The sequence below is a fragment of the Phyllostomus hastatus genome, unplaced genomic scaffold (genome assembly GCF_019186645.2).
Source record: "Phyllostomus hastatus isolate PE091 unplaced genomic scaffold, TTU_PhHast_1.1 phas_scaffold_555, whole genome shotgun sequence".
In the NCBI taxonomy this organism is placed as follows: domain Eukaryota; kingdom Metazoa; phylum Chordata; class Mammalia; order Chiroptera; family Phyllostomidae; genus Phyllostomus; species Phyllostomus hastatus.
Window position 1 is genome coordinate 11,705,215 of NW_025334036.1, and position 27,773 is coordinate 11,732,987.

General features: G+C 48.7%; 1 protein-coding gene across 2 annotated transcripts in view; it reads right to left on the reverse strand.

Annotated features, from left to right (window-relative positions):
• Positions 1 to 622: 622 nt before the first annotated feature.
• TRPM1 (transient receptor potential cation channel subfamily M member 1) overlaps positions 623 to 27,773 on the reverse strand; it is a 68,702-nt gene continuing 41,551 nt past the window's right edge. Inside the window, exons 16-27 of one of the 2 annotated variants that reach the window (XM_045824978.1) lie at positions 27,144 to 27,436; positions 26,227 to 26,455; positions 25,525 to 25,647; positions 25,170 to 25,301; positions 22,775 to 22,903; positions 21,554 to 21,805; positions 20,103 to 20,277; positions 18,167 to 18,187; positions 16,802 to 16,946; positions 14,938 to 15,140; positions 14,177 to 14,309; positions 623 to 2,270 (exon numbers count right to left, since the gene is read on the reverse strand). In XM_045824978.1, the coding sequence (XP_045680934.1) occupies positions 995 to 2,270; positions 14,177 to 14,309; positions 14,938 to 15,140; positions 16,802 to 16,946; positions 18,167 to 18,187; positions 20,103 to 20,277; positions 21,554 to 21,805; positions 22,775 to 22,903; positions 25,170 to 25,301; positions 25,525 to 25,647; positions 26,227 to 26,455; positions 27,144 to 27,436 (3,111 nt within the window). In that variant the 3' untranslated portion in view covers positions 623 to 994. The remainder of the gene's footprint in view (positions 2,271 to 14,176; positions 14,310 to 14,937; positions 15,141 to 16,801; positions 16,947 to 18,166; positions 18,188 to 20,102; positions 20,278 to 21,553; positions 21,806 to 22,774; positions 22,904 to 25,169; positions 25,302 to 25,524; positions 25,648 to 26,226; positions 26,456 to 27,143; positions 27,437 to 27,773) is intronic. The other variant, XM_045824979.1, reaches the window with a different exon arrangement.

Consider the following 27,773-nt stretch of genomic DNA (forward strand, 5'->3'; position numbering starts at 1 on the left):
CTGTGTAATTTTTTAAAAAAGATTTCATTTATTTATTTTTAGAGAGGGAAAGAGAGGGAAAGAAACATCAGTGTGTGGTTGCCCCTTGCACGCGCCCTACTGGGGACCTGGCCAGCAACCCAGGCCTGTGCCCTGACTGGGAATCAAACCGGTGACCCTTTGGTTCGCAGGCCGGTGCTCAATCCACTGAGCCACACCAGCCAGGGCCCACTGTGTAATTTTAAAACAATAACATGTAAAACAGAACCCCAGCAAAACATGTGGTGTTCATGACTCCTTTCTACTTCTTACTTCTTGTAGCTCATAATTTATTTTTTTCTCCCTTACCCCTCCTTTTTTACACTTTTGCTTTCTCTTTATTTTCTCCCTCTTACATAATTCCTTACTCCTTAAGTAACCAATTAGTGGCACCAAGAAGTATATCCTTGGCTATTTGGTGGCCCTCAGAAATAGAGACTGTAGGTTCTTTGTTGTTGTTGTTTTTAAGATTTTATTAATTTATTTTTAGACAGAGGGGAAGGGAGAGAGGAAAAGAGGGAGAGACACATCAATGTGTGGTTGCTTCTCCCACCCCCCCAATGGGGACCCGGCCAGCAAGCCAGGCATGTGCTCTGACTGGGAATTGAACCAGCAACTCTTTGGTTTGCAGGCTGGCACTCAATCCACCGAGCCACACCAGCCAGGGTGAGACTTAGATTCTTTTTTGTTGTTGTTGTTGTTGTTACTGAGAGTGAAAGATTCTTGTATACTGATTAAGTAATTAACCTCTATTGGAGTATCATCACTTTCATTTGATCCTACTCCAACTAAAAAAAAAACAAAAAACAAGGTTACTGACAGATGCTAACAAAATATTCCTTTAAGTTTAGTGTATTCCATTTTAATCACAAGTCCAAATGGCCAAATACACCTGATGAAAACGTTTTCGGAAACCGAGGATCCGAGATGGAACTCATCAGTGGCTCTGATTTGAACATCAGGCAAACCAAACACATCAGCATTCAGTTTCCGTGGACGTTTTCTCTTGCTTAACCTTCTGTGTCTCCATTTTAACTCCAGACGCAACTCCCAGGTTACTGACGCTGCTGGCATGTCCAGATCTGTCTAACCTGCCCTGAACGGCTTTAGCATTCCTAGGGTGGCCGTGTAAACTTTTTGACCTTGAAGACGCGAAGCCCAAAGTTTGATCTGGTTTCACGGCTAGTAAGTTCCCTGTTTCCGTTCTTTCCGTGACGGCGAGTGACAAGCGAGAGATTCGAGGGACCCTCGTGGGAACGCAGCTATCGTCTTCGGGATCCGTGGATGGGTCTCTGAGCTCTGCCTGCATCGCGGCTTCCGACACGGCATAGGGGATATCGGTGCTGCGAGACCGCGTGATCTTCTGAACTTCGTATTTCCACTCGGTGGTCCACTGCTGCCCCGTGGAGGGACAGGCTCGATCCATGATCGAGCTGTACTCCGCACACCAGTTGTTCAGCCCGCTGACCAGCTTTGTCCCGTGGGAATATACAAAACTTCTGGACTCCACGGTTTGACAAGCCTCGAGTGTTTCGTCGGGGTGACAGCATGTCACCTTCGTGTCTTCCAGGGAACAGGAAACGGTGCCTTCTATCTGCGCTGTCCCCACTGTCAGCTGAGTGTTCAGAGCATTGGATTTATTCAATCCAGGCATGACCTCGGTTTGATTTGGACCTGGGGAAATGGTTTCTCCTCTTTCAGAGTTGGCCTGCCTTGGGTCGCCTTCCGAAATCCCGATTTCTGGGCCTAACTTTGGCTCTGAAGCGTGCTTGACGTTGGCTAAGGCCAGCCGACTGCCCTCGCGGGTCGCCGGGGCGCTGGTGCTGGGGAAGAGGCGAAGGCTGCCCTGGCGCTCTGCAGCGATCAGGGGCATTTTCAGGTCCTTTTCTTCCTTCACGCGGAAGGAGCGGGCTTTCTTCCGGAAGCCTGTCCCCGGTGGCATGGACAGAGACGACGCGTCCTCACACACCAGCTCCTCGGCGAACAATTGCAACCTGCTCGTGCCGCAGCTGTCGGCGCTGTGCACGCTGCTCTGCCGCAGAAGGTGAGTCGCCTCGCATTCGGAAGAAGCGCGGGACCGCGGCGGCATCAGCTCCCACTTGTCCGCCCCCGCGAGGTGTTCCAGCGCCGTGACCATCCTGCTCGATAATTCCTCCAGCTGCGTCAGTCGGAGGTCGACCGTCTGCAGGGACGTCTTCATAAACTGCTCCCGTTCATTGATCTCTTCCAGCCTCATCGACATATTTTCAACTCTGGCAAAAGTAAAGGGAAACGTTTATTCCACCGCGAGGAATCAAATACTAAATTAAAAAAAAAAAACATGATTGTGTTGTTACCTGCTTTTACAATCTTTTGGGAATCGTGGAGCTCCTTGGGCCTATTTTTGAACTTCATACACGCCTAACCAAGCTGCTACAAATTACCGTTAGGAGCATAAAATAATTTTAAAATACAGCTAGCACACACAGTGCTGTTTACCATTGGCTGATCTGAGTGCCTTATGGATTACTGATAAGGACTTGCTGAGGGACACTTCTGGGCTGGCGTAATCCTCACTACAGCTCTGTGAGATAGGCACAGGGAGTGTGGTGACTTGCCCAAGGCCACACAGCCAGTCAGCGGTGGTGCTAGGATTTGGGGGCACGGGGGGGGGGGGCGGCGGGCAGCCCCAGCTTCGTCTCTGGCTTCTGTCCCTCAGCTGCTACCTCACATCACCTCTGATCACAAAGGAAGGCACGAGCCCTCAGGGTTTCCACCTCTGGCTATGGCTGTTGGCAACGAATTGTTAGGATGACGAATTAAATATATTAATATCCTTACTTGAAGTTCAGGGAATTCAGAAAATAAATTGGCTTGTTTATTTATTTTTAGAGGGAAAGGGAAGGAGAAAGAGAGGGAGAGAAACATCATGTGTGGTTGCCTCTCACATGGCCCCCAATAGGGATCTAGCCTGCAACCCAGGCATGTGCCCTGACTGGGAATCGAACCGGCAACCCTTTGGTTCGCAGCCTGTGCTCAATCCACTGAGCCACACCAGCCAGGGCAGAAAATAAATGGTTAATAATTAAGTTCGGGTTATCAGATGGTTTACTTAAGGCACATGAGGCCATTTAATTGTGTGAAGGAGACCAGTAACTCTAAATTGCTCGTTACATTAACCACTAGTATTTCCCTGATGGGGTTGTAAGATGGAGATCATGGCATATTATAAATATCTGCTGTTAGATTTCTCTTTTTAAAAGATTTTATTTATTTTTAGAGAGAGGGGAAGGGAGGGAGAAAGAGAGGGAGAGAAACATCGATGTGAGGGAGAAACTTCAGTCAGTTGCCCCTTGCACGTGCCCCAACCAGGGACTGAACCTGCAACCTAGAGATGTGCCCTGACTGGGATTCAAACCGGCGACCTTTTGCCCTTCCGGACAATGCCCAACCCACTGAGCCACCCCGGCCAGGGCAGATTTCTTTTTAAACTCCCAGAAGATCAGGGAATAGCCGATGAAACCATCCTGTGGCCTGAACTGCAAGCTTCTGGTGTAGACGACATTTTATATCTCAAGAATACGTACACTATGAATTCTTTCAATGCATTCAAGAAATTTAGCTTTAACAGGCAGCAGGTTACGCTCAGGGCCCAGGACTGCCTCTAAAAGTTGAATTTGTCTCTGGGGCCCAGGAGATCCTGGGGCCTCTGAACTGGGCAGGGTGGCAGTGTGTTCCGGCAGGTTCATCCCTGCGTGAAGGCAAGCACCTCATCTGATTGTGTCATGTATCGGTTTCTTACGCCCTCCTGTGCAGGCAATCTCGAGGGTCACCTGGTAGGTCTTTGCTACCCTCCCTATAGAGCCTTATAAATTCCCTCACCTGTTCTTGCTTACCTCTTTTAGCCACTTCCTGTTACCTGCTGCTTTAAATTTTTTTTTCATTTTATTGATTTGAGAAAGAGAGAGAGAAAAACATTGCTTTGTTGTTCCTCTTATGGTTCCTCTTATGGTTCTTGTATGTGCTGTGACTGGGGATTGAACCTGCAACCTTGGTGTATAGGGATGATGCTCTAACCAACTGAGCCACCTGGCTGGGGCCCCACTGCTCTCCATTGTATGGAGTTCCTGCTCCCTGCCTGACCACGTCTCCTGAGGGGGCTCCTCACGCTTGCTACTTCTGCAGCCACCTGCCCCACCTTCTCCCAGAACCGACTGCCTTTGCTAATGCGCTGTTTCCGTGGTCACGCTGACAGCTGCCCTCTGACACGTGGGAGGGTCTCCAGCTTCTATTCTTAACTCTTTTCATGGGGAGAGAACTGTTTATGCCCCAGAGGAAACCACATTATTTGAGCAGGAAGGAAGTTTGCAACCAGGAGGATCAAATTCACCAAATTCACCTTTTAAGGGTTTCCGGCCAGAGACAAGACAGATTCTAAAGGGTTCTCTCTCTGCTCTGGCATTGCAGGGACCAACAGAAGTGCCTGTCACTTCTCATTGTCTGGGACTTTGAGAAAGACTTGGCTTTCTCTGTTAATATCATGCCTCCTTGCTCACTTCCATCTATCGCCCTCAATGATTTCCTCTGTGTTACAATCCACATGGCCTCTGTAACAATCAAACTTGAGAATTTTTTTTAACAAACACTACATTCAGAGATAAGTCGTGCAGTCATGCAAACTTTCCTAAACAAATCGGCTGGGAAAATAGAGATGCATATCTTCCCTCTCAAGTGTTCTGTAATTCCCCACCGATTTTTTCCCTGTATTACCTAATCCAGATGTTGGCTTTGGCAGCCGCTCACGCAGGAAGAAACCTCCAAGTCATGTGATTCCTTAGCCCCCCCTTACACTCTCTAAGCTCCCCCCTGCTGCAGGGAATAAGTTGCCAGGCCCTGTGGTAGGGCCACTCTTTTGGTGCCTTTAATTTTTTTTTTCTTTTTATTGATCCTAGAGAGAGGAGCTCGAGGGAGAAAAAGAGGGAGAGAATCACAGATGTGTGAGAGAAACATTGATATGTTGCCTCGTGCATGTGCCCTGACTAGGAATTGAACCCGCGACCCTTTGGTTTGCAGGATGTTGCCCAACCAACTGCACCACACCGGCCAAGGCATCTTAGGTGTATTAAATCTTTCGTTTCCACGGCCCCTCCCTTAGTTGAAGCTGCGGAAGAGACAATGCTTCATGGTGCAGCTTAGGATAAGAAAAATGATAAAAGATGCTTCTCCCAAGCCCGTTTTAGATGGCCCTGCCAAATGGAAGCAAGTCGTACTGAGTTTTTACAGGATGTGCGAAAGGAGAAAGAAAAATGAGTTTACAATCATGTGCTTCTGAAACGATGAACAGAAAGGACGCATTCCTTACGCTAGCCACGTTTTGTGACTTCCCACAATGACTTACAACAAGCTTCCCAAACCTTGACATCCGTACAGGAAGTGATTTCCATTGCAGATGGGGAGAGACGGGCTGGCTATCTGGGTGACAATTGCACAAGTCACTCATTTGATCTGTTTGCACAGGGAGTGGCAGGAAAACAAGTCAGGAGAAAGGGGCTTTCTGAGCTTTTGGCTCCCTAATCAGTTCTCCTTTCAACAGGGCAAACTATTTCCCTGCACAGCACAACAAGCCAAGCTCAAGTATTCTAGGTCCAAAGTGATTTGCCAAGAAATAAAATGGGTCCCCTCTTAAAGACCTCTTTCTGATACACCGTCTTTCTAGTTAAAATTATCACACAGTCCGTGGATTATTTTTTCTTTTGGTGTCCAGTTTGAGGACTTTTAACCCTTGTACAGGTTTCTATAACCAACGTCACGACCGGGATCCAGAGTCATTCCATCAGCCCCCAGACTTGTCCCTGCTCTATGTGTATGGTGACGCCCCTTCCCGCCCCAGTCCTAGCAACCAGGGACCAGTTCTCCATCTGCACCATCCTATCTTTTTCGAGGACGTTAAATAAATGGAATTGCACAATGGTTAGCCTTTGGAGACTGGCTACTTTCAGCAGAATGTCTTTGACATTCACACAAGTCGTTGCACGGACCTGTCCTTCAACCCTTTTTATTGCTGAGGAGGCACATGGCATGCATGCACCACAGCATCTGTTGAAGGACATTTGGGTTATTTCCAGAATTTTTGGCAAGTCTGAAAGGTGCGGCTATGAACACATACAAGTTTTTTCTGTGAACATAGCCTTTTTTAAAACATCTTTCTTTCTTTTTAATTAAATTAAATTAAATTAATTTATTTTTAGAGAGAGGGGAAGGGATGGAGAGAGGGAGAGAAAGATCAACATGTGGTTGCCTCTTGTGTGCCCCCTACTGGGGACCTGGCCTACAACCCAGGCATGTGCCCTGACTGGGAATCGAACCGACGACCCACCAGATTGAGGCCAGTGCTCAATCCACTGAGCCACACCAGCCAGGGTGCCACAGCTTTTTTAAAGCCCTATATACATCTTGACATTTATCAGCCTTTCCACCCAAACTTTTTGGTTAGTCGGTTATGTGCCCCAGTGCTGGAATCTATCACAGAATGGGGCAGGAGCTGAAACATTTGGCACCGCCACCTCCATGCCCCGAAGCTAGCAGCTTTGGCCCTGGGCCAGCCAAGTCAGGGGAAATTAAGACTAGTCTTTGGAGCCAGTCTCTCAGGGAGCCATCAGGCGGGACAGGACAAAGAATTACAATTCTTTGGGGATCAGGTCCTTTCTGCTTTCACTGGTACTAGGAATTCTGGCTCTTATGTTGGGGGCTACCAGTGAGCTGAGCAGTGCAAGGGCGGGGGCGGGGGGTGAGACTGGGTTAGTTTAAATGCTTTGAAACTCACTTTCCAGAAAACAAAAAGCAACAGCAATGCAACAAGCCCCAGCCACGTCGCTTGAATAAACACTCCACAGACTGCTACAAGTCACGGCTGGTTTCCAGATTTTCAGAAAAGTTGATCTTGAATGCTTTTTAAAATTTTGGGGCCAGTTTTGCTATTTCTATTATGAAGGGGTAAAATTCCAGAGTTTCTTCCTCGACCACTTTTTGTTCCCTTCATCTCCCTGGAGGAGTTCGGTATGCTAATAAGGAGGAGATACCCCCCACATACACTTGCGTGCACTCAGGTTGGGGGTGAGTTCTGTAGTTTCTAAACGACTTCATGGGGTTCCTTTTCTTTGTTTCTTTTCTTTTTTTAAGGATTTCATTTATTTACTTTTAGAAAGAGAGCAAGGGAAGGAGAAAGTGAGGGAAACATCAATGTGTAGTTGCCTCTCGTGCGTCCCCTACTGGGGACTTGGCCCATAACCCGAGCTTGTGCCCTGACCAGGAATTGAACCGGTGACCCTTTGGTTCACAGGCTGGCACTCAGTTCACTGAGCCACAACAGCCAGGGCTGGGATTCCTTTTCTAAGCGTCCCCCTCTCTACAGTCTCCCTGGTGTGTCTATTTCCCTGGAGCTCCTCCTTTTTGATCAGAAATCTGGGACTTGAGTTAATCTGCTTGGACCTACGCTTCCACAACAATGGCAGCATGACAATGTTGTGAGAATTAAATGAAATTGTGTAAATAAAAACACTCCGTGAACTGTAAAAGTTCTACAAGTACAAAATGGCATAACCATATGAAGTCAGAATCATTGCAAACCCACACAGCCTTTTATCTGGGTATGCCTATTAGTTAAACCTTAAAGTAGTTTAACTAAAATGCAGTTTTGTTGTAGCATTGTAAATAACATTTTCCATTTTATTCCAATAATAGGTACCATAGCATATTAATTTGGGGAACTTTTGTGTTAATCCACAAAAGAATGGCATAACTTCATTGCACTTTCAAGAACTCTTACCTATTAAACATAAGGCCCAAGTTCATGTTCTCATGGTAAGAGTCCCTGTGTGTCTTTCCTAAGGACAGAGCTTAGTACTGGGAGTTCGTTAGTAAACCGGTTATTAAAACTTGTTTCAGACGCAGTCAGCAACCAGCACCCTTCACCTGCGAGGCATCTCATAAATTACATGGGAACATTCCCTTAATGAAAGAGTTGGATGTTCACATAAAAACATAATGTTAGTGGAGCCACTGGGTCCAGTTTCTACTTGAAGAAACCCAGATCTCAAGACCCCATGGTATCCTCCACTGAGTTCTAAGACCATTCCTGCCCTGTAATTTTACTCCAGGTCTAGAGATCATAACGTTGTCTAATCCAGTCCAAATTTTACATCCAGCTATTTTAATCCCCACGGACTTCTTCCTACCGGGCTGCCTTTTAAGTTTCGTAATTGCAGGGAGAACGCCCAGGGTAGAGCCCGCCTGTGCTTACCTACAGAGTTTTCATGGGAGAAAGACTACACAAAGAACACAGCTGAAGTCTTCCGTCTCCTGCCTTTCTCATTCTCTTGAATAAGCAAAATACTGGGTAGTTACTAAAAGAATAGAAAGCCCTCTAGCTCTCTGTGGTGGATCGTTTATATACACGGCCACGGCCACACTTCAGGCCCCCTTGGCTTCTGGGATTCGGGTCAGCGTGTCAATCATTCCCCCTTTCTGGCTCAGTTCCATGTTCTGTTCGGGCCAGACTCTGTGGTCAGTCACTCAGCGAAGCTCTTCATAGCCTGGGTTCCCTCTCTCTTCCATCCAACGTGATGGGGGTGATCCCTAGCCCTTCATTTAGCACTGCCAGGGCTCCGGGGCTGGGCAGGGACAGCTGGTGCCTGCAGGCAACGTGCTGGGTTCATGCTGCTGCTTTCAGACACTCACTGGCCTGTGGTGTCCCCACCGCTCGGTGCTTGGGATGCTATGCCTCGTGCACCCTTCACTTTCTTGTTGTTGTCTCCTTTCAGTTGGCTCCCTTCCTACCACATTCCCCCTAAAGGTGAGTTTGAATCCTCCCTACTGTTTTCAAGCCCATGAGGTTGCCGGCCAGTACTCTTTCCCCGATCCCAGTGTTTCTTGCTGTGTTTCTGGACTTCTGGTTCCTGTAAAACTCCTGTCTTCACTTCAGTCTTTTATTTATCCTTGAGGAGAACTGATGTTCTGGCTGGGGCTTGGGGGCCAGGACACCAGCATGCTTTTGTCACTCTCTTTGGGAGGCAGTTGCCTGCACGCCGCATGGGCTGTCACTCCGTCCTGTTCACGTGATAAGCTCGGTGGGGGAAGCTGACCCCGCCAGGAGAAGGGAGGCCCTCGGCGGTCCCCACTACCGGTCACTGAGTGGGTACGTCTAATTCTAGGGTGTGTGTTTGGCAAGAACGGCACCACTTCCTCTAGCACAACATTTATTACTAATCATAAAGCTGGTATTTTTTAAAACTCTGTGTCTGATATCTGCATCTATCCCTAAATTGCCTCTCCAAGTCAGGAAAGGAACCAGAGTTCCTAAGTCCTAAGCACATGAAAAGTTCCCCATTGAATCCCACCCATCCTCCATCATCCAGGCAACCCTGACCCCTGTTAATTTACAAGATGAAAACATTCCGCCCTGGCTGGTGTGGCTCAGTGGGTTGAGCACTGGCCTATGAACTGAAAGGTCGCCAGTTCGATTCCCAATCCGGGCACATGCCTGGGTTGTGGGCCAGGTCCCCAGTTGGGGGCCTGCAAGAGGCAGCCAATCAATGTTTCTCTCGCACATCGATGTTTCTTTCCCTCTCTTTTTCTCCCTCTTCTCCCTCTCTAAAAAATAAAATAAAATCAAGATGTTCAGATAGGATCTTCCCAAATGTTTCCCCCATCCCTGCATCTTTCTACCACCTTCTCTACATCTAAGGAATCACCCATCTCCTTTCTAAGACTGATGTCTCTTTCAGGCCCCCTCCTGGTTGCCACCTCATTTGTTTCCTTGTCATCTTTTTCGTAAGAGTCTCAGTTACCAGCATCTTCCCTTCCTGGTCACTGGGGAAGGGACTGTCCGATAAGGTCTCAAGGCCACCAAGCTGAGAGCAGACTTCCCAAGACCTTAACCCAGATCCACAGATCTGACAAGAAGCCACCCAACCCAAAAGGTTTGGGGGGAATTGGAACCTGCCGTTATAGGGCTGGCTACTCTAAGACCTGTACCGCCTTCTGTTCAGGACCAAATGCATTTCAAATGTAGCCTGCATACTTTGAAACATCACACACATAAAGCGACATTTTTGTAAGTGGAACAGAAGATATGAAAGAGTAAAAGAGGGAAGACATAAGGAGGCACTGTACTCCACACACTCCCCAGACCTACAATACTATACTCGTTATCGTTACATTTTGAGTTTGGGGCTAAGCTTCTTTCAAGCCAAGAAAAAAAGGAAAACTCCCTGGGTTTCATTGTCTGAGGACAGGAAGTTGAAGCTCTGACAAATTGATGTCGGAAAAGATTCTTTCCGACTCAATTGCTCTTGAACCTGGGAACCCCTAACAGGGGGTGTCCAGCCTCTTACAAAACAAAGCAAAAACACAATGATGAGCTTAACAGTGGATTTGAGAGAGAGTCACAGAAATGGCCTTCAAGCGCTCATTGATAAGGATCCACATTCCTGATTTATTAACCGGTCCGATGAGGCCAGAACATGACCTCGAGTGTGGAGTGTGCGGGCAGAAGGAATTTGTAAAATGTTCTCCTCTGACCAGCCCTCTTGGTTATCTGATGCTCTCTCTTCCAAACAGACAACACCTGACAACAAGAACAATTGTTTCAGTGTTGCTGACAGTAAGGGTTCTTCCTGACAATTACGGGTAGCAGACTCATTTGCATATTGAAACTGCTCCTTGTTCCTAAGAGCAAAACCAAAGCTTGGAACCCAGAGGGACATCCTGTTTGGTACTCCAGGAGGGAACCAAATAGAAATTCGAGTTCAAATCAGGGGGAGAAACTTTTGAGTCATCAATTGTTGAAAAAAAAAGAGGTCCTACTATGTGGAGGTGTGCAAGGCTTCCCAGATTGGTCTCAGGTGTGAGGGGGTCAGTCTTCCATAAGGAACTGGCATTTGAACAGAGATCCAAAGGCTGAGGAAAGTCCCTGTGGCAGGGAGGGAGCCGTGCCCCTGAGGCAATGAAGACACGCCAGCCAGACCGGAGTTCTGGGCAGAGTCCACTGAGTGCGGAATGGATGGAAACAGCAGAAAAGAACCTGGGGAGCTCAGACAGGGGGCAGCTTCAGGGACCCGCGTGAAAAGCGGTGGTAGCTTGTACTACCGTGGGGGTGGGGAAGTAAACAAACTTTGACTGTCAGTGAAGAAGAGGGGGGTGTCACAATGATTTGCTGACTGAGATGGCTGGCGGTGCCGCTGGCAGGGCCCAGAGCACAGGAGCAAGCCCACGTCTGGCAGGGATTCATGACCGCAGTGCCCGAGCGCACTAGGTGGCACACTGGGTGGCGCTTTGGGTTGAGCATGCTGCTGCAACCCGGCGTGGGGTCAACGAAAACCTGAGTCATGTTGGAAATTTGCTGTTGAAGGGCTATGTGTTGGACCTGACAAAGGGTCGACATCATGTGATAAAAAGAAATGGTTCAATTGTTAAAATGTTATACATAACTCTGTAAGCATTGGGGAAAAGCTGTGAATTTGGTTCCTGCCCAGTCATGGAGCACCCTACATGGAGACCACCGTGCACTGAGGAGCAGCCTGCCCTGAGGAGCATCTTGCAAGGAGGAGCAGCCTGCACAGAGGAGCACCCTGCATAGAGACTACCACGCAATGAGGAGCAGCCTGCCTTGAGGAGTATCTTGCATGGAGGAGCAGCCTGCATGGAGGAGTATCCTACACGGAGACCACTGTGCACTGAGGAGCAGCCTGCCCTGAGGAGAATCTTGTACCGAGGAGCATCTTGCACGGAGGAGCACCCTGCACGGGGGAGTATGACAAGTGTGTAATTTCTTGTGTGAACACATTTGCAAGACGGAGTCATGCAAATCCCTTGTCCTGGTTTGGAAAGGCACCCAGACAACTGGGAGGCCAGGACGGGCCTGACGCCAGCAGCGTCTTTCCCAGACGCTCACCCCTAACCAGACCCTGAGATCCCCATGGTGCCGGAGATGACACAGCTAAGAAGAACAGGAAAATTAGCACATGGTGACTCAGAAAAGAAAACCGTCAAGTATATAAAGTGAGAGAAATGGCAGAAACCTGTGACTACTCAAAAAAGTTCCATTTTAGATGTCATCCCGGGTACCAAAAGTTAGGGAAAAATGATTAAGTTTGTTTCCTTGGCTCCTCGGCCGGTTTAGCTTTTCCCAGGCCCCACCTTCTTTGGTCGCTGGTATTCACCTGTGACTCAGCACAGAGCAAGGGAACAGGAGGGGCGGGAAGGCGTTCCCATCCCTGGTGGCAGCAGCGTCGGCCAAGGGAAGCGGGAAGGAGCCTGTTTTTACTGCTGGGCACGTTGATTCCAATTGCACAGAGCCCCTGGAGGGAAATGCAATGTGGTAGCCAGCCTGATAACCGCATTCCTGGAGCCCCAGTCCAAGAATGGCAAAAATTCAAACAATTCTTGGGGGAGGGAGAAGGGGAAGCGGCGGAGTGAAACAAAACACAATTTCCATGGTACACGACTGGCTGTGACTAAATCCAAGTTAATGTCTAATTGCAAAGTGGAAATTTCCGATAGTCAAGATGGGCATACGTCATCTTCCTATGGAGAAATAATTGGTAGATCTTTTTTAAAGATTTTATTTATTTATTTTTAGAGAGATGGGGAGGGAAGGAGAAAGCGAGGGAGAGAAGCATCAGTGTGCTGTTGCTACTCACACCCCCCCTACTGGGGACCTGGCCCACAACTCAGGCATGTGCCCTGACTGGGAATTGAACCAGTGACCCTTTGGTTCACGGGCTGGTGCTCAATTCACTGAGCCACACCAGCCCGGGCATAGTGGGTATATTTTAAAAGCTCAGTCACCACTGTGAACATTTTATGGAGCATGTACCTTATTAAGGCCGAAAGTGGGGGCAGGTAACCCTGGCGTTTGGCGGGTTGGATTACAAGGTGACTAGTTCTAGGAGGTGAGAGAGGCCAGAGACCAGCAGCTGCCAGGACTGAGGACTGAGGAAGAATCACTGTCCTGAACACGCACCAGGGAGGCTTCGAAGTGTGTCATGAGCGCTGCTGTGACTTGGGGGCCCTTGACTGGGAACTGCGCTGAAATATTCTTTCGAAGTGCTACCAGGTTTTGCTGCTTACCGGTAAACATGGGTGTCTGTAAGAGGAAACTTGAACTCTGAGTGCCCGAGGACGTAAAGATGACTAGAGCGTCTCCTTAGGCGTATCTCCTCTACGCTCCTTCTACGCACATTGTTGGTTAAACTCTCGGGAACAATTTCCTTTTTGATTCAATGGTCGTGATCTTTACCAAGGTTAAATTGTTTTCAAGTGATAAAGAGTCTCAAAAATTAGGTGATTAAAAAACAAATGTACATCGTGCAGGTTTCTTGTTCCTGTCTGCTACTCTTTGCTGGTCGCTATTCGCCAGTCGCCACAAGCACTACACAATTAAGTTGGGGAAAACGCCCCGCCTCCTGTGTCTCCTGTCCCTCCTGCCCTGCCTTTATTTGCCCATTCATTGATTCACACACCCATGCATGCATTCATTCTGCATTTGTTAAGCATCCCCATCCGGATGCTGGTGATTCTGCTGAGATCCCGGATGTAAAAGGGTCTGAAACACAGACCCGACTCTTGTTTAGAGGTTTCCACCCTCTTTGGGGGACAGACACTTGTGCCCCTCCTGCAGTTCCTGGTCTCAGGGGAGCACAGAGGAGGGGAGCCTTCCCCTCTGCTCCAGGAGGGTGGACAAAGTGTTGGGGGGCGGGCAGGAAGACCACAAGGCAGGGGAGGTCAGCTCTTAAGGGGGCACTACCCTTGGTCAGGACAACCACATGGCTGGAGCGAGGAGAAAGGTGGCTTCTGGAGAAGCCACCCAGCCCTGCGGCTGACTGTTCTGGCCATAGATCTTAGGTCTCATAGCAAAAGGCCCTCCTGCAGGGGGCGCCAAGAAAGTCAGGGCTTTTTTGGTTTGGCCAGGCCTGGACTATTACTCATAAATTCATCCTTCACTTCTATATACAACACACAACCATCCCCTAGGAAACACGTAGAAAAAAACCCAGAAAGTCTGAATAAACCAAACGACTGGGAATGCATGTTTAAATGGACTTTGGCACCCCATCCTCCCAGAGTGGGGCGGAGGCGCCCGCCAACCCGAGGCCCTGAGTGGGCGACACGCGGGGCGCACCTCTCGCAGGTGACACGGATGCGCTCGTCGCTGGACGACTGCTGCTCATCCTCCTTCTCCTGGAAGTGCTCCTGCACACACTGCTCCTCGAACTCGTGCAACCTCTTCAGCTCCTCCTCGCTGAGAAACAGCTCTGCGAGGACAGGGTTTGCAGAGTGAGATCTCGCGATAGCCGTGAAGACTTAATCTCTGCACGTCATTGTGAATTTCACAGCCCAACCTGGCTGCACGCAGTTTTCCCGACTCTCTCGATTGCACGTGATATCAGAAGAGCTGGCAATCAGCAACGGTCATCTTCCCTGTGGAGCACAATGGCTCACTTTCTAACACACACACACACACACACACACACACACACACACACACACAATTGCAGCTGTTCGGAAAGTGAACCTAAGCATGATTTTCTGGGAAACCTTTTGCACGTGGGTAGAGTCAAGGGTACTGTATGTTTTTCCCATGATCTTTAAGTGCAGCCCATAGAAACATTTTGAAAGGAACACTGATTCAACCACAGAGGAGTTACTTTCAAGAACTCAACTTCTCTTGTTTTGAGCAGGCTTTGCATAATTACCGATACATGAATGAAACTAGAATAAAAATCATCACGAAGTAACAAGCGCTGTACAAAGAATAGCAGTTAGGTGAGAGTGTCGTGTTCTCACACATTTAAGGGGTTTAATGAGTTTTCCATGAGGGTGTCCTCTCCGAAAAGCCCTTGTGAACTTAGCCCTGGACAAAAATGAGAGTGGCGCACGTACTCAGTCCACGGTCCTGCTCCTCTTGGTCCCCTTCTTTCTTCTTCCTGCAGCGACCACTCAGACGCATGACGATTATGTAGATGTGACTTAAAATGATCATCGGTGGAGGCAGGACTGGCCGGTCGTGAAATGTCATGATCAGCTGATACCGCTGGAACTTCCACACTTGATTGGATATGGACTTCACTTCAAAGAAGGTGTTGCTTTAAAAAAACCACATTTTTAGTTTGTCACGTTAGTTTTTATGTGATTTTCCACAGCAATCGGAGTCACATTGAAATGACAAGACACAGTGAAATGGCCTTAGAGGGCCCCCTAGTTCTAATTCCCAGATAACCCTGTCTTTTGGTCTATCGATCAACGTGAAGATCATCTACACTCAAAGGCATTTTATTCATATAAATACTAATTGAGAATATCAAATCCCTGGCTGGTGTGGCTCAGTGGATTGAGTGCCAGCCTGCAAACCAAAGGGTCGTCAGTTCGATTCCCAGTCAGGGCACATGCCTGGTTTGCAAGCCAGGTCCCCAGTTGGTGGGGTGTGAGAGGCAACCACACAGTGATATTTCTTTCCCTCTCTTTCTTCTTTTCTTCTCCTCTCTCTAAAAATAAATAAAATCTTTTTAAAAAACTACAACATAAAAAGGATATTGAAATCACTCCTACTGCTTTCTTGAAAAATCACACTGCCATCTACAAACTCACATGCTCAAAAATTTTTATTCCATATATTTAAAGGTACGAGCCATTCAACTAAGCATTTTTTTAAGATGTTATTTATTTATTTATTTTTTTAGAGAGGGAAGGGAGGGAGAAAGAGAGAGAAAGAGAAACATCAATGTGTGGTTGCTGGGGGCCATGGCCTGTAACCCAGGCATGTGCCCTGACTGGGAATTGAACCTGCGATGCTTTGGTTCGCAGCCTGCACTCAATCTACTGAGCTATGCCAGCCAGGGCTTCAAGTAAACATTTTGAAATAGTTAAACTTCCATCTCAGACTACTTTATTTTCAGTGACTGAATGGCTTACTTACTGAACTTATTTGATCAAAGATATGTTATTTTGGATGTTGGGTAGGTACCATCTTTGTCCTTTTGTTTCCAGTGGGATGAAATAAAAGCACAATTGTTTGGAATTGGAATCATGATCTAGTTTGTTTTCTACCAACATGGGGGCCTCAGAGAAGCCGGTTAATCTCTCATGACCTGTACTTTCTCACCAATCCTGGTGCCTGAATTGCATTCTCTCCAATGCCCTGGTCGGCGCTAAGATTCTATATTTCTGTCATGGATTTTTCCCTCCATATTTTTCATCTTAGAAGCTACAATAGTTCTTTTCCAACATTTATTAAGCATAATCACATACTCAGTACATCATGCCAAAATGGTCAAGTTCTATAAGAAACCTGATTTTCAATTTGAGCCATTTTTTTCCTAGATCATTTTATTTACTCTTCTATCAATGATAAAGGAAACATTTTATGTAATGTTACAGCAATTGTCACAGCTTATGAAGTTAACCTTGTTTTCCGTGCCTCTGATAATGAATGAAAGGCACAACTGAATCAAACCTTCTCTCCCTCAGGGGACTTTCATCTAAGAAAATATTTTCTTGAGATTGAAACATCTCGAGTGTTACAATACTAACCAAGATGAAATTTCAGTGCGTTTCAAATCAACCCTTGATTTATGAATGCATTAAGGCTGTTAAGGTGGAACAAAAAAAAGACTGCAGAAATTCGACCCTTTTCCAAGCCCTGGTGAAATTCTGTGTGCATGCATGGCAGCCTGGAGGTGTTAGGATGAAACTGAGGATCTATAAAGCCATCGATAATAAGGGCATGGCCATCGGCCACGACACGTACTTGAAGACCGCGATGAGCAGGTTTACCAGCAGGATGTTGGCCACTAGCAGGTAGCACGCCATAATGGCGGGGGTCAGCCAGGCGCCCGGGATGCAGGGAGGGAGCCTCCTGCCTTCCTCGTCATACTGGTTATCCCCACAGGGAGCTAAAACAACAACAACAACAACAACAACAACAACTTTCTCTTTCTGCGCTTGCTTTTTCCATGGAATGAAAAGAATAATATGCATTATTCTTCTTCCATAGGCTATGAGATGACCTATTTCTTTTCTGCTGTGATTTTTCTTCTGTGAAAACTATTAATTCATATGAAGATAAGGAACTCCTTACTGAACTGAGATATAGTCCTTCTTAATTTGCCGTGTTTGTAAACATTTTCCCCTTTCTTGACTGTATTTCTCACATAGAGAAGTTGTTCATTTTTAAGCAGCTAAATCTATCTGTATGGTTTTCTTCTTTACTATTACCCATGAGAAAGGTATTGTGTTTTCTCATTATTTAATGTCAGCTTATGTTGTCTCCTTGGTTTCACTCGTGATTAACTTGGGAAATAATTTTGTTCTGGGGTAGGAGGTAAGGCTCCCTCTACCCCTATATCCCTCAGTCCGCTGTTCTGGTGCCATGTTTGAAAAACAATCTTTTCTGTCTCTGCTCATGTGAAATACTACTTGAATCAAATGGAACCTTATCTCCTGGAGAAAAGACAGGAAGATCCCAACAGTGATGAGTGAAGCGATCTTCATCAATTTATAGTCTATGTACTTCTTACTTCTTTGCAGTTTTAAAAAATATTGACACGAGCCCTGGCTGGGGTGGCTCAGTGGATTGAACACTAGCCTATGGCTGAAAGGTGTGGGTTCGATTCCCGGTCAGGGCACATTTCTGGGTTGTGGTCTGGTCCCTGGTTGGGGGGGCGGTTCGAGAGACAGCCAACTAATGTTTCTCGCATCGAAGTTTCTCTCCCTCTCTTTTCCCCTCCTTTCCCTGCTTTCTGAAAATAAATAAAATCTTAAAGATGTGTGAGAGAGACATCTATCAGTTGCCTCTCGCATGCCCCCTACTGGAGACCTGGCCTGCAACCGAGGCGTGTGCCCTGACTAGGAATCAAACAGGCAATCTTCTGGTTTTCAGGCCAATGCTCAATCTACTGAGCCACACCAGCCAGGGCAATATATAAAATCTTTTTAAAAAGTAAGAATAAGCTAGGCTAATTCACTTAAAAAATTTTTTAATAAAAAAGTATTCACATGAGAAAACCAGAGAAGTATTTGCACCGAGGGTAAGACTATCAGGAATTAGCTACGGAAGAGCCTAATTCATACACACATTTCACGGGCTACTGTCATCAGTTCTGCATAAACTTACGATTGATTTCCATGGCGTAGACTACATAGCGATCAAGAAGCAGGGTTTTGTTTGTTCATTGCAACAGGAAAGGAGGAAAGAAAATAAGAGCACAGCTGAGAGAAATGTAAAATGATTAGCAACACAAGACATGCAAAACCTTCAAGCTTGGGGGTTACAGATTCACACTTAGAAACAGCGATCCATTTAGAATTGTACGCATTACCCATTCTAGGAAATGTATGTATAGCTCATGAATCTTTGTTTCACCATGTGTATAAGCAATAGCAGAAGCTCAGCAGTTAAAGATACCGTGAGACACACACGAGGCACTGGCAGATGATCATTTCACTGGACAGGTTAACCAAGAAGTCACTTGCTACAACCCAACACAAACACCTCCCAGGCACAAATCCATGCAAAATACACATGTAGCACTCAGATCAGAAATCCGAAACCTACATGAATTGTGTGACTGAAAATAGTGTAGCTTCCAGTTTTCCTCTACCTTTTTTCATTTCCCAAATGAATGGAAAAAACACCAATAAAAATGCTACAAATTATGTCTGGATCCAGGGACTTTTAGCATTTACGTTTACGATTTTCTTTTATGTTTAGCTAGGTAAAAGACTTTCAGATCAAATTAGATTTTTTGGGGGGGTTCTGGCTTACCAATAATTGACTTTGAGGTAGTTGTGATAATAACATGTCCTGAACCAGGTTATAAAAGGTGGGTGGAGGCAATGTGTGGACCATTTACCAGTTTGGCCTAGTGGCTGTAGGTGATTAGACTGACAGTCTTGCATTTCATACAAGGGGAGGATGTTCAAAAGCTTCTCTCCCCAATGGTGAGGGAAGGAGACTTGACTTGGGGTGGTGAACACACAATACAATATACAGATGATGTATCATAGAACTGTACACCTGAAACCTATATAATTTGATGAACCAATGTTACCCCAATAAATTCAATAAAAAAATTTTGATTTTATTTATCTGTTTTTAGACAGAGGGGGAGGGAAGGAGAAAGAGAGGGAGGGAAACATCAATGTGTGGTTGCCTCCTGTGAGCCCCCTACTGGGCATCTGGCCCACAACCCAGGCATGTGCCCTGCCTGGGAATCAAACTGGCGACTCTTTGGTTTGCAGGCCGACGCTCAATCCCCTGAACCACACCAGCCAGAGCAATAAAATTTTTTTTAAAAACCTTCTATTCTCCAGAGGGGGAACACTGGAAACAGCAGACCTGCTATCATATCTGATGCTTTATGATACCGCAAACTCGTGGGTGCAAGTTTTGGTGCTGACAGGACAGCTCACCTAAAGAGCTTCAATCACTGTCCGGGTACAGGGACACGTGAGTTCCCCTTTCCTGTAACAACCAGCTCAACCTAGGGAGGAGCTGGGGCCTGCATCCCCCAGAAATCCCTGCAGCATCACGGCTCACTTCCTCTGCTAGGAACCACATTATTGCCCCAAACTTAAAAACCACCTTCTTGCACTAGTAAAGAAGAAGCTGATGCCCACGTGGAAAAAGAGCATTGGTGGCTCAACGAAGAGGGTGACATGGGACACCAGCACCCTGTCAGGCTCACTGTCTCCTTCTGCCAGAATGCCGCTGCCAGCTCTCTCTGGAGGAAGAAAGAGATCAGGCCTGTGACACTGTAGGACACTGGGACTGGAACTACAGGCACAGGCTAGGACGGTCCCCACGTCCAGCTAAAGGGCCATGAGACTCAGAGTTCCAGTTGATAGTTTTACAGTAGAAGGAACGACCAATATCTTAGAAATCTACCTTTCATAATCTGCATTTCTGTCTTCAGAAAACCATGTGACGTCTATGGCAGAACACAAAAACTACTTTGTGCCCAAATTAACACATGCTCTTTTGTTAATCCAGGTCTGATCATCTGCCTCGGAAGCAGGGAAGAGAATCTTACTATGAATTCTATTCTTACGGTCTATCTGGTCTGCAAACACCTCTCCGTAAATCATCCAGTAAGGCATGTAGAAGATGTTTCGGGCCAGTTTCCAGGAAGGCTCCTCATCAGGGTGCAAAATGGCCTGACGGGCTACCCCGAAACTCATCAGCACGACCAGCATTATGACCACAAAGTACAGCATGTCGATCATCTGAGTGGAAAGAAAATGTATCTCTTGTTGTCTACACTCACGGGTCAAGTTCACAGGGCCCGTGCTGTTTGTTGCCCTCCCCGAAGGCTTCATCAGTGCGTAATTAGGATGAAGAAAGTCTCCTTGCTTTCTCTCCATCCCATCCACGGGCTGTTTTTCTCCTTCCTGCAACGCACACGTCTTATTCTACCACATCGCTATCTGCATCTCTTTTTTGCTTCTCTCGTTGCCCATAAACAAATATTCTTCTAGTCACTTCAACTGTAAGTGAGGAAGAAAAGGCTTATGGGGAAATGTGTGCCTTTGAAAGGAAGGCTAAGGAGTCGGAGGAAGAGATCTCTAAGGAGGTAGGTAACAAGATAATGAATTGAGAACACACGCTGTTAAGTATTCCATTCATTATTCAAGTGTGGAGTAGTTACAGTGAGCCACACTCTGGTTGCTGGATACTGAACTGGTATAATTTCTAATTTGGAACATCCCTGAAGATGAAGGTCCTTGCCTGGATACGCGGGATTATATATCCTTTCACTTCAAACCGCTTGCGATATAAAGAATTATTCCTAAACTTAGGAGACTTCCTTCCTTCTGGAACCAGTCCTACCGCTGATGCTCTTTTAGGGGAGGCAAGGAAAAATCTACTGAGTCAGTCTTAGTTTCAGACTCTATGGCCTGTTCTGGAGGAGCAGTTGCCAAGGATTTGGGTTGACCTAATCCCACAAATAGCCTGTGTCTGTTCCAGGCCAGGGCTCGTGGGCCGAAGATTGTCTGGAATACAGGCGGGGAATGACCCTGGGTCCCCTTTGTCCCTGGCTTCGACTGCATGTTAGAAGGTTATCGGTCAGCGTATTGGGGTGTGTGCACATGCATACAGTTGGCCCTTGATTCGTGTCTGTCAACTGGGTTTTAAGTTATTTTTTTAAGACCATTTATTTATTAAGAGAGGGGGAGGGAGGGAGAAAGAGGGAAAGGAAGATCAGTGTGTGGTTGCCTCTCATGTGCCCCCAACTGGAGACTGGGCCTGCAACCCAGGCATGTGCCCTGACTGGGAATTGAACCAGCGACTCTTTGACTCACAGGCCGGCACTCAGCCACTGAGCCACACCACCCAGGGCTGGATTTTAAGTTGCTACCATGTAGGAGAACTAGGTATCTTAAAGCAAAAAAACATTTCCCATAAGAAACCAACTGCAAAGGGAAGACCAAAGGACACCCAGCCTCACGTCCAAACCACAGCCACGGTGTCTCGCGCCGCTCACGGGGTGCTGGTACGAACCATCTTTCCGATCATCATCACGTAGGGCCCCAGGTACTTGTTGACACCGAAGATGTCCAGGACGCGGATGTACCAGAAGATGATGTCCACACAGTAGATGACGCGGCCGTAGCCCATGTACGGCTGCTTCTGCAGGCGGAGGACGGCGCCGATCATGAACACGGAGATGGCCACGAGGTCGGTGATGTTCCAGTACTCCTGAAGCCAGACTTTGATTTTCTGGCTGAGTTTGCCTGGTTCCGACATGAGGATCTGAAAGCCAGGCCAAGGCACAGTGAGCAGGGAGTGTTGGGCGGGAAGTCTCCTCTCAGAATCTTGGGCAGACCTCGGGAGCAGCGGAACCTCCCAGGGCATCTGGTTCCCCTTCCTGCTCGGGACCTGCGAACGCCACTCGACTCAGGCAGACAGAGATATCTAGAAAGGGAAATTCCATGGAATCCTCTGGATTCCTAGAATCAGTGTTTCGCAAGCTCTCAGGAAATGCCTTCTAAGTTATATCCTCTGGCTGTAGCTAAAGCAGCTGCCTCTCCTTCTCTTTTCTAATTCTCTGGACGCGCGCCTGTCAGCTGACGCTCCCGGAGGAAACGGCTCTGGAGAGCAGCTGTACCCTCGTGGTCCCGTGGAAGGGCAAGCCACCCAGTGGAGCGAGCGGCCCGGGCCAGGGGATTTTTACTTGCCAGAATTCCTTTGCAGTTTAGACAGGAGAAGTCGTGCAGGGCAGGGGGGAAGTTCACCATGATTTCCCTCTACTCAGTTCTTACCCTTTGAAAATCACTGATTAAAAATCACTACTTCCTCCCTGAGTAAACTTGTAAATATGTAGCAACTAGCATTGCAGCCGGTGCACACAGACCTATCCCCAGGGACACCACTAAACTGTGCGGTAGGTGGGGTTCTGGGGCGACAGGTCTCAGGAACACCAGGGGTGGGAAGGCATGGTGACTATTTATGACCCAACAGAGAAGGGATTTATGGTTTAACAACCTAAGTATGTGCCTAGACAGGGAATGGAACCGGCACATTTTTGGTGTACAAAACGATGCTCCAACTAACTGAGCCAAGGCCATGGAGTAAACTTGGGGTGGCGTCCCCCCCCCCACCCAAAGGAAACCCCCTCGGGACTTAGGATTTGCAGGACGTGGTCTTGCAATGAGAAGCTCCCTCCGGGCTGAAGCCGGGGGTGGTGAGGCAGGGGCAGGGGCGGGCAGCGCGAGCACTCGCCTCTCGGATTTTCTCTAACGCCAGGGTCACGATGTAGGCGATGACGACCCACTCCTGGAGGCAGGGCCAGCGGTCCATGCGCACCAGGATGACATAGTTGAACAGCAGCAGGTAGCCCAGGTACGAGATCTGAGCGACAGGAAGACATAGAAACGAAAAGCCCGTGAGCAGTGCTGGGGGAGACAGCCCGCTCTGGAAGGAAGCTCGGAAGCGTGGGTTTCCGCCTGACGCATCTCGTAAAGCCCATCTGCGTTTCCTTCCGACGGGGCTGACTCATTTCGAGGGGCCCTTCCATCCTCGTCCCCAGGGTCGGCGGAGACCTTGAGGCGGGCGGACGGCTGTCTGTGCTTCCGCACGACGTGGGTGCTGACATGTCGCTTTCTAAGTGAAGATGGATTTGTGCTACACTCACCCTCATGGGGGAAATCAGGGCATTGCCCAAAGTGATGATAAATGGGGAAACTGTTAATAGTTTACTGGTGTGGCTTCTACATTCCTGGAAACTGGACCGTGTGACTGGCTCCTCCCTGCCTCTCAGATTTCCCTCCCGGAGCTTTCCCTGCTGACTGATGGGTGTAGGAGGCTCGAAGGGAAGACAATGAGCTGTCCGCTCAGGCACACAGACCTGTCCCGGGTCCCCTCAATGAGCACCGGCAACAGCGTTCCAGTCTTTGTGGCAAGACAAGGGGTGGGCGTGAGGGATGAGATTCAGGGGACTGGTCTGAAGGTCATTGTCCGAGCTGGCGCAGGCCCCTTCTGAAGTCTTGGGGGTGGGGCGTGGCTAGCCATTATGTATTTGAATTAGGTGGTCCTTTTTTTCTTTTTCCTTATAAACTTGACCAGGATGCAGGCCCGCTCCTTGCATCCACTATCTATTCTGTGCAGGAGCAGTGGAGGCAGAGCTCTCAAATGCACCTGCTTTTGTCCCGTGGGAAGCTATTCAACCTGCGGCCCCTCCCCCGCATTCATAGGCAGCAGTTGCTGGCACTGGGAAGAGCCCCAACATTGGGAAGCCTGGACTGGGACTGCCTGGCCTCCTGGCCCTGCCCTCTTCAGTGGCATCTGAGCTCTTCTGTGGGCCTGGGACACCTCTGGTCCTCAGCTGCCTCTGACCGGAACACACAAGTGACGGAGGCTTTGGGCGCGTCACTCCCTGTGGCTGCGGGAAGGTTGTGTATCCAGGCCCACACCTGGTCTGAGTCCCTGGGCAGCCCCCTCCCCAGGTGCCATGTCCCAGAGCCCTGGTCACCAGCTCACCCCAGCCATGGCTGGATCCAGCTTCCCACGCCTGTCCGCTGCTGGTGCCCACTCCCTAAAGAAGCTACAGCGCCTGGAGTGGGTGTGGCTTGGTGCTCGGGCCTTTGTGGGTGGTCTTGTCCCTCCCGCGTGGTTGTAGCAGCCAAGGGCACTGCCTCCCCTGCTGTGACCACCTGTAGCTGGACCATTTCCCCCAGGGCCTTCCAATCTGTGCTCCTGTTCCTCTGTCCTCTTTTCCGCCCACCTGCGGAAGCCCCGACAGGGGCGAGGCTGGGGCTGCCCTCTTTCCCGGTGGGCCAGACTCCTGGAGCGGCCACCAAAGGGGCGGGAGGACAGGGCGTGGCCAAGCGGGTCAGCGCCTCGGAGTGCTCCCTGGGAGTCACCAATCAAAGTCCAGCCACACTCTGGCAGCAGCCCCGCCCACTTCCTGCAAGACGCCATTGGTGGGCTTGCTTTCCCGTTCACTAGCCATCCTCGTTTGCGTTTAAACGGAAGTATACCTTGCTAAGTCTGTCTGACCGAAGAGGTTGAAACACGTCTTAAGCAAATAGAATGGGGCAATGTTGCTTTACAGAGTGTTGTATTTGGTACGTTCCTGCTTACGTATACATATACGACGGCGAGAGAGCTAGATCCAGTTCTAGGCGAGGATCTGGATTCACTCCCGTTTCGTTCTCACAATTCATTGTAATTCAGTGATTTTTAAGCACCTCGTAAAGGCCTTGATCTTTTTCCTTTTTAAAAAGAAACTAAACCCTGGCTGGTATGGCTCAGTGGATTGAGCGTGGGCTGCGAACCAAAGCATCGCAGGTTTGATTCCCAGTCAGGGCACATGCCTGGGTTGCAGGCCACAGCCCCCAGCAACCGCACATTGATGTTTTTTTCTCTCTCTCTCTTTCTCCCTCCCTTCCTTCTCTAAAAATAAATAAATAAAATCTTTTAAAAAATCCAAAATGTAACATTAAAAAAAAAGAAACTAGATTTTCCAAGGTAGCACTTGTCCATAACATGTACATTTCACATGTGTGTGCTCCTCACTGGAAGTCCCATCTCCTCCCAGCCTTGATGCTTGTCTCGATCCTATCCTATCTAACTGTCCCCAAACAGGCGACGGGGCCAGTGAGAAGGGGGGCCTTACCGTGTAGAACCAGAACTTGACAATGGGAGCGTTGTAGAATTCACAGATCCTTGTCCCGATGGGGACAGTCCTTTGCTTTTTGTGCTCATTCTCCTCATCGCCCTTTCTCGAGCTGGCGTCTGCGTTTGTGTCCTGGAACACACGGGTGGCAGGCGGGTGGCTGGCTAGGTGGGAAATGCACCACGCCCCCACGCTATTTCACAGACAGGTGCCTTTAACAACAAAGAATTATTAAAAATCCCCCCCCAAAAAATGTCCTCAATGATTGCAGCTTCTAAATTCACGGTGAGAGAAACCTCAATGATTTTGAAAACAAGAGCCAACGGATGCTTATGTGGGCAAGGGTAGCACTGACCCCAGGTTCCTCTTCCTTTTCTTTGCCGTCTTCATTCTCCTTGGACGTTTGGTAGGAGAAGTCGTCGTAGGTGCGGAATTCCAAGAACAGGATGGTGGGCGGGAGAAGAATCCCCATGATGACCTGTGGGGGTCGAGAAAAAGGGATTTTTCAGCTACATCGATTCTCCTAACCTTTCCCACCACTGATAACATTTAAGCAATTTCTTTCACTCGAGGGCATGTTTATTGATTTGAGAGAGAGAGAGAGAAGCATCAATGTGAGAAACATCCATCCATTGCCTCTTGTACATGCTCCGACTGGGAGTTGAACCCGCAACCTTTCTGTGTACAGGATGGCGATCCAAACACCCAAGCTGCCCAGCCCAGGTGAAAACCTTGTTATTTTTGTCTCAGCGGCTGCCAAGCTCTGTAAGCCAGGCCCAGTGATCAGGTCAGACTCTGGCGTGAGCCTGCCTGGGTCAGGTCCCGGACTTACTAACTCAGATCCTACGCAAATCTCAACTTTTTAAATCTCGACTTTTCAGTCTCTCCATCTGCAGGACAAGGGTTGGCATGGCATCTCCCACATGGGGTTGCTCGGAGGAGTAAATGAAACCACCCATGGTAAGCGCTCAGCTCAGTTGGGGGAGAGTAAGGGCTCCTGGGTGTCACGGACCCCTGTGACAGTGTCCCTATCAGCCTGCCGGCACGTCACAAGCACCTTGAGGCCGGGGTTCTTCCTCATCCGCAGCCTCCCCATCCACATGTCGGTCAGCAGCATCTGGCTGCAGGTGTGAGCGATGAAGTCCCGGTGCTTGGCCGCCACGGCCAGCTTCAGGCAGGTCGAGTTGCTCCAGTTTTTTAGCTCATATGTGAGCAGCTTCATGGCCACCTGCTCGTCCTGCTTGTAGGACTGGTCCAGCAGCTCCACCGCCAGCTGCCCGAAGTCTCTGGATGGAAAGAGGCAGAACAGGGGCTGAAACCACAGCGGCCTCAGGTTCTTAGTGAGAGAGCCTCGACCACAGGGACAACACGAAGCCACGACAGACCTTGAAGCGCGTGGGGGTACGTCCCCAGAGGGGAATCGCTGGGGCTGGGACTCTGTGCTCAGTCATGTTGGGGAGGGGATGGCTGTTCTCGCTGCAAATGGAGCTTTAGGTGGAGCCCAGATTTGCCCCTCAGGTCCCAGAAACACAGAGATGAGAAGACAAAGCCCCTCCCTCACATGCTCTCATGCAGATTAGAAAGGATGCAAAGGGATTAGAGCTCAGAGGAGTGGCTACCCATTTATGGAGGGGACAGGTGGGCACTGAAAGAGGACCCCAGTGCGAACAAGAGGCAACCAATCGATGTTTCTCTCTCTCTCTCTCTCCCCCCGCTTCCTTCCTCTCCCCAAAAGCAATAAAATCATATCGTTGGGAGAGGATTGAAAAACCAACCAACCAACAAAAAACGACAGTCCAGAAACACCTCCGAGAGGCCGAAGGAAACCCCTCCACATGCTGGACACAGAGATTCACGCACGAGCTTTAAACATCATTGTGCCCGAGGGAGAAACACGGGCGCTGCCCCGCCCCGCCAGGGGACAGGCACTCGGGACAAGAGCCCCCCAGCCCCCTGTCCCCTCCCGGCGCTCACTTGGAGTTGTTGTCCAGATCCTGGGAGATGTCGTCCACCAGCTCGCTCTCGGAGGACTCGTGCGCCATGGACTTGTAGAGCTTGCAGGCCACGAGGGCCTTGGCCATGCTCTCCTCGCCCCGCTGCCACAGGAAGACGGCCATCTTCTGGCGCTTCATCAGCACGGCCCACACCATCAGCTCGTGGAAGGGGTACTGGAAGCGACTCACGGCCGGGTCGTCCACGTCGATGTCGATCTCCTCCTCTTTCTTCTTCTTTTTCTTCTTCTTCCCTTTGGCCGGAGGCTCGTCATCCTGAGGAGGGCACAAGCACACGGTCCACGGTTCTGCCACAGACGTGGGCAGATGATGCAGAAAAGGAAAACCCTTCTTAGGGACATCTGGGGGTCCCGCTTGGTGCATGAATTCTTCTGAAAAGATACCCGTGGCTATTTTGAGAAGCAAACTGTGAGAATGAACGCAAAGGTATACTGCCGTTTAAAGAACTTGCACCCCTGTGTTGGCAGTGTTTTTTTTAAAAAACCCACTACGCCAAGGTTGCGGGTTCGATCCCTGGCCAGGGCCCATACAAGAATCAACCAATGAATGCATGAATGAATGGAACACATTGGTGTTTTAAACACCGAGGCGA